General features: G+C 39.9%; 1 protein-coding gene across 4 annotated transcripts in view; it reads right to left on the bottom strand.

Annotated features, from left to right (window-relative positions):
- LTBP1 (latent transforming growth factor beta binding protein 1) overlaps window positions 1-12,638 on the bottom strand; it is a 455,184-nt gene that overhangs the window by 42,603 nt on the left and 399,943 nt on the right. For all 4 annotated transcript variants that reach the window (XM_023216379.2, XM_023216380.1, XM_023216381.1 and 1 more), the window contains one exon: window positions 10,986-11,129. In XM_023216379.2, coding sequence (XP_023072147.1) covers window positions 10,986-11,129 — 144 coding nt within the window. The remainder of the gene's footprint in view (window positions 1-10,985; window positions 11,130-12,638) is intronic.

The raw sequence follows: 12,638 nt of genomic DNA, 5'->3' as shown, positions 1-12,638 counted from the left end.
ACAAAATGGAATACTTGTAATAAGACCTCAGTGAAGATTATACTCACAGGTAATTAGAAACTACAGGCTTCTCTTGAGTCAAAGCTTGTCAAAATTTATAAATGTATATGAATTTAAAATCTGAAATATATTTATATATAATTTTATGTATTTTAAACACACACACATATATATAGACAAATACATATATGGTAAACATTGTTTTGTTTACTAAAACGTTTGTTACACTCATATCATAAAAACTAAGAAATAAAACAATCTTTGCCTTTTTGGGGAAAGAAGCAGATTACTTCCCATAAGGGAAATAATCAACAATATAATTGTAATTATTCAGGTTTTACACTGGTTGTTAAAAGTTTTGGTCTTATTTTCTAAGACATTTGAAAGTTCAATGTTTATACAGCTGAAACTGAGGGTTAGTCAGGCCCTCATCTGTGTTTGGAAAGAAATTCAAATTCTTTTTTAAAAACTAGTCCACAAAGGTCATTCTGGGAAAAGCTACAATTTCCCTATCTTCCTAGTCTTCAAGTAATTAACTTCCTAGAGCATTTTTCCATTGGGATAAAACTCTGGTCAGTAAATATGTGATAATGTAATTTCTTAAAGAAATTCTTATAAGAGTTTAGTTCATTGTTGCCAGGGGTAGAGGGTTTCTATATTGGAAACTAATTTTAAAAGATCAAATCAATAGTCATAGAAAGTGCCAAGTATTTAAAAAAATGGATCTTCTTTTTCTTAAAGATATTATGAATAAGATTAGCTGTACTACATATCTCATGCCACAGACTTCTAAAAAATATATGAATCCTCCTTCAGACTTCTAAAAAATATATTAATCCTCCTTCAGTATTTTCAGATTTGAGTTTTCAATTTGCATTAAGAGGTTGGCTTCACATTTGCATAAAAAGATCAAGTTTTTCATATTTTATTCTAGAGGTGTGGCCGGTAACAACAAGAAAGTTTGGTTTTGGGCATTTTCTATGTTTTTTTCTGAGGGAATGTTTACAGAGGACTTTTCATGTGACCCACAGGGTGACTATATGAGATAGAAGGTGCTGGTAAATACAGGGTCCTCAATTCCCAGAAGAGAAAACTAATGTCGGTTTCAAGTGGCCTGTGTCTACTGCTTTCCCCAAAACCCTTCTTTGGAGCTCAGGTTCTTACCTCACATAGCATGGGTTTGTTCTGCTTTGCCTTTTATTCTTTGTGTTTTTTTTGTTTTCATCTTTGAGATAAATGGGAAGAGGGACACAGATAATCTCTGCTGCTGGGGGTTCAGCAACAAGGCCACAAATAGTGCAATCATGTCCCCTGGCTCTGAATAGGAAGGAGTAGGTTTGAGCTGAAGACACCAGCTATAAAGAGCCCTTTCTGGGAGCTCCTCCTGTCTTGGTTCATCAGCCTAAAGAGGGTGTGGGCCATTTGCTTGTAGGGCCATTTCCATCTTTAGTCTTTCCCCATAAATGTCTAATCTTAGGAATTACTGTTGGGATGAGAAAATCTACAACATGTAGTTGGTCAAAGTGGGTATGAGCTTTTTAAATGGGCTCTCCCTTTCCATTTACAATGTGTTCTGAAGGTTTTTATGAGCTAATCCTCTCTGAACCTTTTTGGAACAGTCAGAATTACTACAATGACCCAAGAGTAACACTGCTAATACACATGAATAAATAGTTACCCCCAAAGAAACAGCTGCCTGTAGTCCTGAAAAGAGATCAATGGATAAAACTCTGTGCGTGTGATGATGTTCAATAAATTACTTTCAGCAGAATTACCCAGGGCACTTTATTTCCTTTCTCATTTTAAAAATGCTACAGGCATTAATGTTTTTAGTGAGAAAGAATTCTTTAATATTTCAAGGAGACATAAAGGAAAACGTAGAAATTCATATGCTTTGTTTTGAGTTTTCTCATACAAGAACTTGGAAAATGAGAAATGTGTTTTTCTTTTTTTCTTTTTCTTTTTTTTTTTTTTTGAGACAGAGTCTCACTCTGTTGCCCAGGCTGGAGTGCAGTGTTTCAATCTTGGCTCACTGCAAGCTCCGCCTCCTGGGTTCACGCCATTCTCCTACCTCAGCCTCCCAAGTAGCTGGGACTACAGGCGCCCACCACCATGTCCGACTAATTTTTTGTATTTTCTGTAGAGACGAGGTTTCACCGCTCAATCTCTTGACCTCGTGATCCGCCTGCCTTGGCCTCCCAAAGTGCTGGGATTACAGGCATGAGTGACCACCTCGCCCGGCAGACATTTCTGATCTTAAAGCTTGAAACTTAACATTTGTCTTATCTGAGTTCCTTTCTCAGGAAATGACCTTCAGGCCTCTTAAAAAAAAGTATCAAAGAACTGAAACTCACCAGATCACCACATCCTGACATGAGATGCTGATCCCTGATTCATCATGATGCTTTCCCTGTCCCTCCCTTGCTCTTGTTTTCTTACACATTGTTACATTTCTTCCCGGTTACATAAACCCCTAGTTTTAGTCCATCAGGGAAGTGGATTTGAGACTGAGCTCCCATCTCCTTGGCCACAGCACCCAATTAAAGCCTTCTTCCTTGGCAATACTTGTAGTCTCAGTGATTGGCTTTCTGTGCAGTGAGCTAGAACCTAGACCAAACCCGTGGTGTTCAGTAACAGAAAGTGGATAACTTAAGATGGTAAATAAAACATGTTAAAGCAGTCAAAGTGAAGTTTAGGAAAAAAAAGCACAAGAGTAAAAACACTTTAAAAGAGGATCTCTCCACACAGTTCTTGCTCTTAAAGAGGTCTTAAGGAGTGAACTGGAGGCTTTACTCCCAGGACACACACACACACACCCGTAGGCCTCACTGCACAGGGATGGGCAGACAAGGCTATCAGGGAAGGATGCCTGGTGGAGCTGACATCTAGTGAAGGCATTATAAGAGAATGGAGAAAATGAGCCAGGGACAGTGAGAGGGTGAGGAGAGGAGAAAGTCAGAGATATTACTATAGAGTGGAAAAGCAGGGAGAAGAAAAATGAGCAGAAATGGATGAATGAAGGGGCTCCTGAAAGCCAAATAAAGTACCATGGGCCCAACCCTCTGTATCCATGGGTTTCATATCTGTGAATTCAATCAACTGCAGATCAAAAATATTTGAAAAAATAAAAAGCATACCAAAACAAATAATACAAATAAAACAACAGTACAGAGTAACCATTTACATGTCATTTATATAGTATTAAGTATTATGAGTCATCTAGGGATGATTCAATGTATACAGGAGGATGTGCATATGTTATATGTAAATACTACGCTGTGTTCCACCAGTGACTTGAGCATCCATGGATTTTGGTATCAGTGGGGGCCCTGGAACCAAGCTCTCTTAAATACCAAGGGACAGCTGTACTGCAGAGAAAGAAAAACGAGAGAAGAGTACAGAGTCAGAATAGGAAGCACATATGGAGATGGGGGAAGGAGCAGATGCCTCACAACACAAGCCTGTAACATTCCTGACACTCAGGCGTCATGAGGGCCTGCAAGGATAAATGCATGAGTAAAGCAAATCCAAAGTGACACACAAAGTGTATGAAAATGTTTAAAAGGAAATGCACAAACCATTCCTCTTCAGGTTTAGTTTATGGCAAGTTCTAGGATCCAAAATGCATTTCTAATGCAACATTATGGGCATATCTTGTAGTATTAAGACCAGCCTGGGCAACACAGTGAGACCTCGTCCTACAAAAAAATTTTAAAAACAAGCTGTGCGTGGTGGTGTGGGCCTATAATCCCAGCTACTCAGGAGGCTGAGGTGGGAGGATCACTTAAGCCCAGCAGGTCAAGGCTGCAGCAAACCATGACCATACCACTACACCACTCCTGCCTGGGCAACAGAGCGAGATCCTGTCTCAAAAAATAAAAATAAATGAAGGTACAATGGTGTGTGTGTGTATAGTTTTAGTTTGTCACTTTGATTGATATGTCAGGTCATTAAAACACTGACACCTCTTTATCAGAAACTCAGATATGACTTTAGGTACTATCTATAGCAAGCAGAAAATCTTATAAAAGCAGTTTGGCTTTTATACCAAAAAGATGATACCTTCTCATTATCATCGCTGGATGTGGGAAGAAACTTGACTCAGTATTTTTTTTAAAAACAAATGAATGTATTTTCCTCAGTCTTACCTACATTTATGTTATAGATCCATTACAAATACACAATAGGACCTCAGGAGTTTTATGGCCTTTTACAATATTTGCATTATAAATACTGTGGTCTTACTTTCTTTAATATTTTTTTCCTACCAAAAGTCTTTTTTTCCAATCAGAAATAATTTTTATAAAACTCTTTCAATGTTAAATTTCTTTAACAGGTTAACTAAACACATTTTAAAAAACAGACTCTGCCACATATAATAGTTGACTGATTGTTACATGTGGTTTCCTGCCTTTAAAAACTGTGTACATGCACAGCCGGGCACGGTGGTTCACGCCTGTAATCCCAGCACTTTGGGAGGCTGAGGTGGGTGGATCATGAGGTCAGGAGATCAAGACCATCCTGGCTAACATGGTGAAACCCCATCTCTACTAAAAATACAAAAATGAAATTAGCCGGGCATGGTGGCGGGAGCCTGTAGTCCCAGCTACTCAGGAGTCTGAGGCAGGAGACTGGTGTGAACCTGGGAGGCAGAGCTTGCAGTGAGCTGAGATCACGCCACTGCACTCCAGCCTGGGCAACAGAGCGAGACTCTGTCTCCAAAAAAAAAAAAAAAAAAAAAAGTGTACATACACAAAACCTGTAGTGTACCTTTCTAGGAAGGGAACAGGGATGCTGTTTGAGTTCAACTGTCAGAACTACCAAGATGAGTCCAGTGGGGAGACATTCTTTTTTTCTTTTAATTTAACCTCTTCCAATTTAACTCAAGCAATCTGAAGCAGCACTTCTTACACGGAAGTGTGAATAGACATTTCCTTACTTAAGTGTGCCCCTATTAAATCTTTGAAAAAATGAAAAATTATTTTTATTCTGTAGAAGTAGCTAGGAATGGGAGGGATGGGTTATGAAAGGGACATGTGCTTCTAATGTGGAGAGGCAATTTATTCAACAGTTAGTGAGTGTCTACCATCCATCAGGCACCGTGCTAAGCAGTGAGCTGTTTTGCAGTGGATGCAGAGAGAATAAGATGCAGAGACTGTTAGTCACAAAAACAAGGCACGTGGAGAGCAGAGAGGCAGAATCCCGTAATTCCACCTTGGGGATTTGGGGAATGTGTGACAACTTGGTGAAGAGTCGAGCAGACTTTTAAAAAGGCTTGAGAGATATTTCAGGAAAGGCTAACGAGAAGACAGGCACAGTGGCTCATGCCTGTAATCCCAGCACTTTGGAAGGACAAGGCAGGCAGATCACTTGAGGTCAGGAGTTCAAGACCAGGCTGGTCGACATGGCAAAACCCTGTCTCTACAAAAAATACAAAATTAGGTGGGCATAGTGGCACAGGCCCGTAATCCTTGCTACTAGGGAGGTGGAGACACAAGAATCACTTGAACTCAGAAGGTGGAGGTTGTGGTGAGCCAAGATCACGCCACTGCACTCCAGCCTGGGCAATGGAGCAAGAGCAAAGTCATCATCTTGGGAAAGCATAATTATTCGGGGTAACCATGAGCAGGGCATGGGCTTGGATGTAGGTATGGGGAGTGTAGGAGAGAAAGCTAAACAAGCAGGTTACATTACAGAGGATAAAGGGTATTGCTGCCCTGCTAATAATGCATTTGGACTTCATGCTATAAAGCAGTGGCAAGCAGTTGAAAGACTGAACGATTTAAATCCATATCTGTGTTTTGAAAACATTAACTCTGGCAGCAGTCTGGAGCAGGAATTGATGAGAGAGGCAGGGAGAGAAGGCAGGAGGCTACTGGAATGATCCAAGTAAGTGATGCTGAAAGACTGACCCAGGGAAGCAGCATCCAGAGCAGGGAGAGATTTGAAGAACACCCTGAAGGTAGAACTGGCAGGATGTTATGATAGACTGCTTGGATGACGAATGGGAAGACAAAAAATGTATGACTTCAGAATTTCTAGTATTGATGTCTGGCAATTAATAAATAGACACGGCTGGGCGCGGTGGCTCATGCCTGTTATCCCAGCACTTTGGGAGGCCGAGGCGGGTGGATCACAAGGTCAGGAGTTCGCGACCAGCCCGACCAACATGGTAAAATCCTGTCTCCAATAAAAATATAAAAATTAGCCGGGTGTGGTGGTATGCACCTATAATCCTAGCTACTCAGGAGGCTGAGGCAGGAGAATCCCTTGAACCCGGGAGGCAGAGGTTGCAGTGAGCCAAGATCGTGCCACCGCACTCCAGCCTGGGCGATAGAGCAAGACTCCATCTCAAAAATAAAAATAAATAAATAAATAAATAAACAGACACAAGTAGAGGAAATGGTGATTAATTTAGGTTTGAATAACTGTCAACCAGAGAGGCTTACAAGACACCCTGGAAGACAAAGTCTAATAGGCAGCTGGAAATAGGAGCATGACACTCAGAACACAGGTCGAGGCAGAAGATATTTACTTAGCAGGCAACATCATATGAGTAACAGTTGACTCCAAAGCAGATAAAACATCCCAGGAGAAAAACATAAATAAGAAGAGAGCTAGGCATGAAACTGCCTGGGATGTTATTATTTAAGGAATGGGCAGGAGAAGAGGAATCTGAGAATGAGACAGGAACAGACTCGTCCAAGAGGCAGGAGAATGCAGGGAACAGTAATGTCGTGAAATCAATCACAGGGCAAAGACAGGGGAAAAGATGAAAAACCAGTGTCAAATGTTTCAGAAGACGACTCTGGGATGAGATTAAAGAGTTTAGTATATAGAAGCTCACTGACGGCTCACTTAGATGAAAAGTCAGAGGGCCTGATTTCAGTGCACTGAAGGTCAAATGGAAGATGGTTCTGCTGAGGCAGGGGAATATGGATGTCCTGTCAGAGTCCAGAGGACAAGATGCTGACAGATATTGGATGGTGATACTGCAGGGGACTTTCTTTTTGATTTATTTTTGTATTTGCCAATTTTCTATGATTAATGTGTATTATCTTAATAATGAAAAACAAAATGAAAAAAGCCAATTTTGAGAAGAATTTGATGTCTTGGTGTCCTCAGCCCTAAAAGTAGAAATGGTGAAGTGGGAAGATCCCTGAGTTGGGTTCCTGAACCAGTTCTGCCATTCATTAGCTATATAACCTTAAGAATAACATTTAAGCTGTTTCTCTGGGCCTCAGTGTCTTTACCTATAAATAAAAAAAATTGAGCTGGAAAAATCACTAAGGTGGTTTCTAAATGCAGAAGTCTAGGATATAGTTCATGACGTGGGAATAAGATGTCAAAAGTATTAGCGAAAACTGATACTTAAAGAAACCCTATGATAAATTGTTGAGTAAAGTGAAGAATTACTTTATAATACAACTAATCACCCCAACCTATATGCTTTATACGTTCTGATTTTGTTTGCTTTTCTTAAAGTGAAGAATACCTATATGGATTATAATATGTATGTTTTTCATTGTGCTCTTTTCATTATACCTTCTGTTTTAAGAATAAGATTCCGTTCCTACCACAGAATTTTCTCTGTACACCAATCAAGGAAGAGAACAGCATTTTGTGGGTAAGGTCTGAAGGCTGCAGTCGCCAAGATTAAATATTTACTGCTTCCCTTAGAGTGCCCAAAGACATAAAGTTTTTATTGAGCAATTATCACAGGCACTAAGGAAATAATAGCATCAGACTATATTTTATATCCATACCTCCTTAAATGTGATGAGTGGCCTGGTAGGGACATTTTTTTTAGTTACTTCTTTTTCAGATGCTTTTAGGCAATGCACAGCAATGTAAATTAGTGGCCAAAGGCCCAGGCAGTAAAAAACATTAAGGCAGACCTAAAAAATACATATGTGGGAAGCAAGAAAGTTTAGAAATAAAAATCCTAGGGCATGAGCGTTCCGAAGTACCTTAAAGGTTCATCTGGGACAATACCCTGCTGGAAGTGGGTGCTCTTCTGCCAGTGGGTATCCCACCTGTTCTTGGATGCCTTTGCAGGAAGCACTGCAGTATTTTGTGAGGCTACTTTTTGCTGACTAGCTCTTGTTAGTTATTGGAAAGCTCTTCTGGATACTGACCTGAAATCTGCCTTCCTAATATCCTACGCCATAGCCCTAGTTCTGTCTTCAGTATGATACCACATCAGATTATCATGCTACTGCTCATTGTTGGAATGTAGATTGTCCTGGGGAGGTTTTACAGCTGAATAAAAACGTGATAGCCTATGCTAGACATTTATCTTCCCCTTCCTAAGCACTTTTCAGGAAGGATGAGATCTCAGCTTCAGTATATTATATATATAATGAAATTAATTTGAATCCTAGTCTAAAAATGTTTATTTATATTTGGTCTAAAATGTTTTGTTCTACGGAATAGCAGATTCTTTTACTGGACAGGGTACAAACTCTCTTAACTGGCCAACATTCAACCAACTTGCTGTGTTAACTGATGTTTTCTTGCCCTCTGTAAAACACCATTGCTGATGCTCACGGAAGGGAGAATGCTCAGAGCCGCACGGCTATTCTTGCAGAGGTCCACACACTTCTGCTCCTACAGGCTGCGCAGTATGCAAACCAAGACTCACCTAGGTATATACTCAAACATTCTGTGTCATTGTATTGATTATTGTACTTATATAATTTAAATAAATATTACATCAACCAGTACAATATGAATGTGACTAGAAGAGCTGTTTCTAGGGCAAGTTAAAGCTTTAGAAAGATTCGATAAAGTTGATTCAGTAAAAGAAATGCTATCAACTTAGGTGTGGACAAGACAAGTGTAAAAAATTGAGAAAAACTGTAAAAATCTAGAGGGATTTTACATTCGTTTGCTTTGGAAAAGGCTTTAGATTCTCCCTTCTACAAAGAAAGTGTAAATAACACATAACAGATGGGGTTTATGTGGGATAGCCACACAAACTCCACAAATGAACCTCTACACAGAAAAAGACCATAGCCTTTCTCTTCAAAGATTGGTGCAAGAATGTACTTTTTTTTTCTTTTTTCTTTTGAGACAGTCTGGCTCTGTTGCTCAGGCTGGAGTGCAGTGGTGTGATCTCAACTCACTGCAACCTCGCCTCACATGTTCAAGCGATTCACGTGCCTCTGCCTTACTGATTACAAGCATATGCCACCACACCCGGCTAATTTTTGTATTTTTAGTAGAGACAGGGTTTCACCTTGTTGGCCAGGCTGGTTTAGAACTCCCGGCCTCAAGTGATCTGCCTGCCTTGGCCTCCCAAAGTGCTGGGATTACAGGCGTGAGCCACCACACTGGGCCAAATGTACTTATATCCTTTGAGTTAAAAATTAAATTTAGAAGATGTTACCTTTTTATGATTTCCAGTTTTTAATCACCTTTTTCAAATAATTGATCAATTATTGGCTCTGATGAAATCAGACAGAAGGCTTCTGCTGAAGTTTATGGCTAAACTCAGTCTCTCAGGATACTGCTAGAAATTTTTTTTTTAAATGAAGACTGTCATAAGACAGTCTTAAGACTCCATACAATCAAAGTTCACCAACAACTATACAAATTGAGGCATGATAAAAGTAAAAGCTGCCAGGAGCTATACAAATGAATAAGCTCCACTATTTACTGGTTGGGATCCAACAATTATCTTTTTATCTTCCTCTATAGAGTGTGATCATTGGAATATCCTGCATTTTTTCACTTAACATTGTATCACATACGTTTATCTTTATCATGACTATCTAAGCATCACGTAGGCCATTTAATGGCTATATATTATGACATATGAATTAACTCATGCAAAATAACACTCACTATAGGTGAGGTGCTACCCTATGGAACCAAGCAAAAATAAGAAAAAGACAGTTACTTAACCAATTCTGTTAGTGGTCAACCAGATTTTTTTGGTTTTTGGTTTGTTTTTTGCTATTGTAGATCCAATTAAAATGAAAAGTCTCTTCTTTATGGAATATGTATTGTTGTGGTGGTCACTAGAATGAAGAGAAATCCTGTCACCAGTAATAACCTGTCTCTTGTCTTTCACAAAGTTTTTGAATTACAGTCTGTTCATTTAATTCTGTACCCTTCACCTTTCTATATTTAATAACTGAGGAAATATGTGTGGGTGAAAATATTTTTATATTTCATTTCCTATTACTTGCAAAGACAGCTATTTTACACAGAACAAGTGTACCCTCCAGAGGAGCAGTGAAAGCTATTATTGAAGCATGGATAACACTGACTGAGAAAGAAAAAAAAATGGTCTATGTTTCATTTTACTTGGCTCTCAAAGGACCATTTGGGCCTTTGCTTTCCCTAAAATATAACCAAGCTATAGCTACATGGCACAAACTAAAAGGGTGATTGGGAAGTTGATTAATTTATCTGGAAAACAGTCCAACTCTCTATTTCAGTTTGCACAGTGACGACACAGCCTAAATCAAATTTTAAGTGAATGCAAACATAGCCACTCTCTAGGCCAAATTCTGGAAAAACACCTTAAGAATTCCAAGTTGAAGTCTTTGTAGATCCTAAGAGGCCTATATGTTGCTTTTAATTTAGAGAAGTGTCAAAACACATTTCTCTAAGGGTCAAGAACGTATGGAGGATTATGCAACTTAATGAGATGGTGCCATATTAAATCCTGAGCTGATAGCTCTCTAAATTTTAAGTAATCCCCAGCAAATGTCCTCATCATTTTGGATCCTTTACCTTACTGGAGGCATCTCTGGTTTGTAGAACATTAGAGGCCATCTAGCCCAAAGAGTCATCACCCACATCTTAATTCCATTGACAAGGCAGGCACAGAAGAACATGGAAGCTTCCAGAGACAGCACTGTGTCAGGACATCTGGCTAATTATCTCACTCCCAGCATTTATCCCAAAGCTGTGTGGGTGCAGGTCTTTGAGAGGAGCCTGCCATTCCCTTGCACAGTGTCACTGGGACTTACCTGTGGAGGTCCGGGAGCGGCACTGCCCGGTCATGGGGCTGTACTCTTGATTTTCATCAGCACACACGCACAGGAAGGACCCTTCCACGTTTTCACAGAAGGCTTCACCACACACCCCACTGAGCAGTTCACATTCATTCACATCTGGAAAAGGGAGCACAGGCCAAGTGAGATGTGTGCCTCATTCATGACAGCTCTCTATTTTACCAGCTGTGCCAGGGCTAATAGTGTCTTACTGAAAAGAAGGCGATCCCCAGAGAGCAGTCAAACCCCTTCTGCTCTTTTAGGGAAGGGGCTCTTTAAGGTAGAGCTGTCAGATTTGGTCTGGACAAAAGGACTATAAAAATTTAAGACAATTCTCAATTTAGTTTTTTTTGTTTTGTTTTGTTTTTTTGAGATGGAGGCTTGCTCTGTCGCTCAGGCTGGAGTGCAGTGGAAAGATCTTGGCTCACTACAAGCTCCGCCTCCCGGGTTCATGCCATTCTCCTGCCTCAGCCTCTCGAGCAGCTGGGACTACAGGCACCTGCCACCACGCCTGGCTAATTTATTTTGTATTTTAAGTAGAGACGGGGTTTCACCGTGTTAGCCAGGATGGTCTTGATCTCCTAACCTCGTGATCCACCTGCCTTGGCCTCCAAAAGTGCTGGGATTGCAGGAGTCAGTCACTGTGCCTGGCCAATTCCCAATTTAGTTTTAAAGGACACCCTGGAATTGTACTGCAAACCTAATATGTGCCCACTGACCATCTAGTTTTATCATTCTTGACTTTTCAACATAATGAAGTCTTAAATGACCCAACCCAACACTCTACTCTCAGTTTTTTTTTTTTTTTTTTTTTTTTTTTTTTTTTTTTTTTTTGAGATGGAGTCTCATTCTGTCGCCCAGGCTGGAGTGCAGTGGCACGATCTTGGCTCACTTGCAACCTCTGTCTCCTGGGTTCAAGTGATTCTTCTGCCTCAGCCTCCTGAGAAGCTGGGATTATAGGCATGCACCACCATGCCCAGCTAATTTTTATATTTTTAGTAGAGACAGGATTTCACCATGTTGGCCAGGATGGTCATGAACTCCTGACTTCAAGTGATCCACCTGCCTCAGCCTCCCAAAGTGCTGGGATTACAGATGTGAACCACCATGCCTGGCCTACTCTCAGTTCTTAATTCAAGCAAAGTTAGAATCACCGATACTTCAGTAACCACAGAATTAAGTTCATTTAAAAAGCTTTTAAAATATACTTAAATATCTGAAAATACAGGTATTTCTCTGGTAGCCAAAGCATCCATAATTATCAATAGAATTCAGATTACATATTCCTTTGAGAAATGAAGGAGAGACCCCTATAGATACTCATCAGGCTACATTACTCATTCATGTGAAACAAATTGGTCCAATAACTAATCACTGATCTCAGGATGCCTTTTCAAATTCTGTTGATGTCCCACTGTGTAATTTCTATTTTGCTAAATGTTTTTCTTCTGTACTTAAATATACATAATTAAAATACAGTCAAGGAATCTCAGTGACAAGCACACTTTATTCAACATTTTGCAAGTACACAGCCCTAAATAAAGGCTAATTTTATGTTTGATCTTGTCCAGTAGTGCTTTTTACCCTCTTTCCTCCTACAACATTTTATTAATGAGTATCCAGTTCAGC

This window comes from Piliocolobus tephrosceles, chromosome 15 (genome assembly GCF_002776525.5).
Source record: "Piliocolobus tephrosceles isolate RC106 chromosome 15, ASM277652v3, whole genome shotgun sequence".
In the NCBI taxonomy this organism is placed as follows: Eukaryota; Metazoa; Chordata; class Mammalia; order Primates; family Cercopithecidae; genus Piliocolobus; species Piliocolobus tephrosceles.
This window is presented reverse-complemented; position numbering and strand designations above follow the sequence as displayed.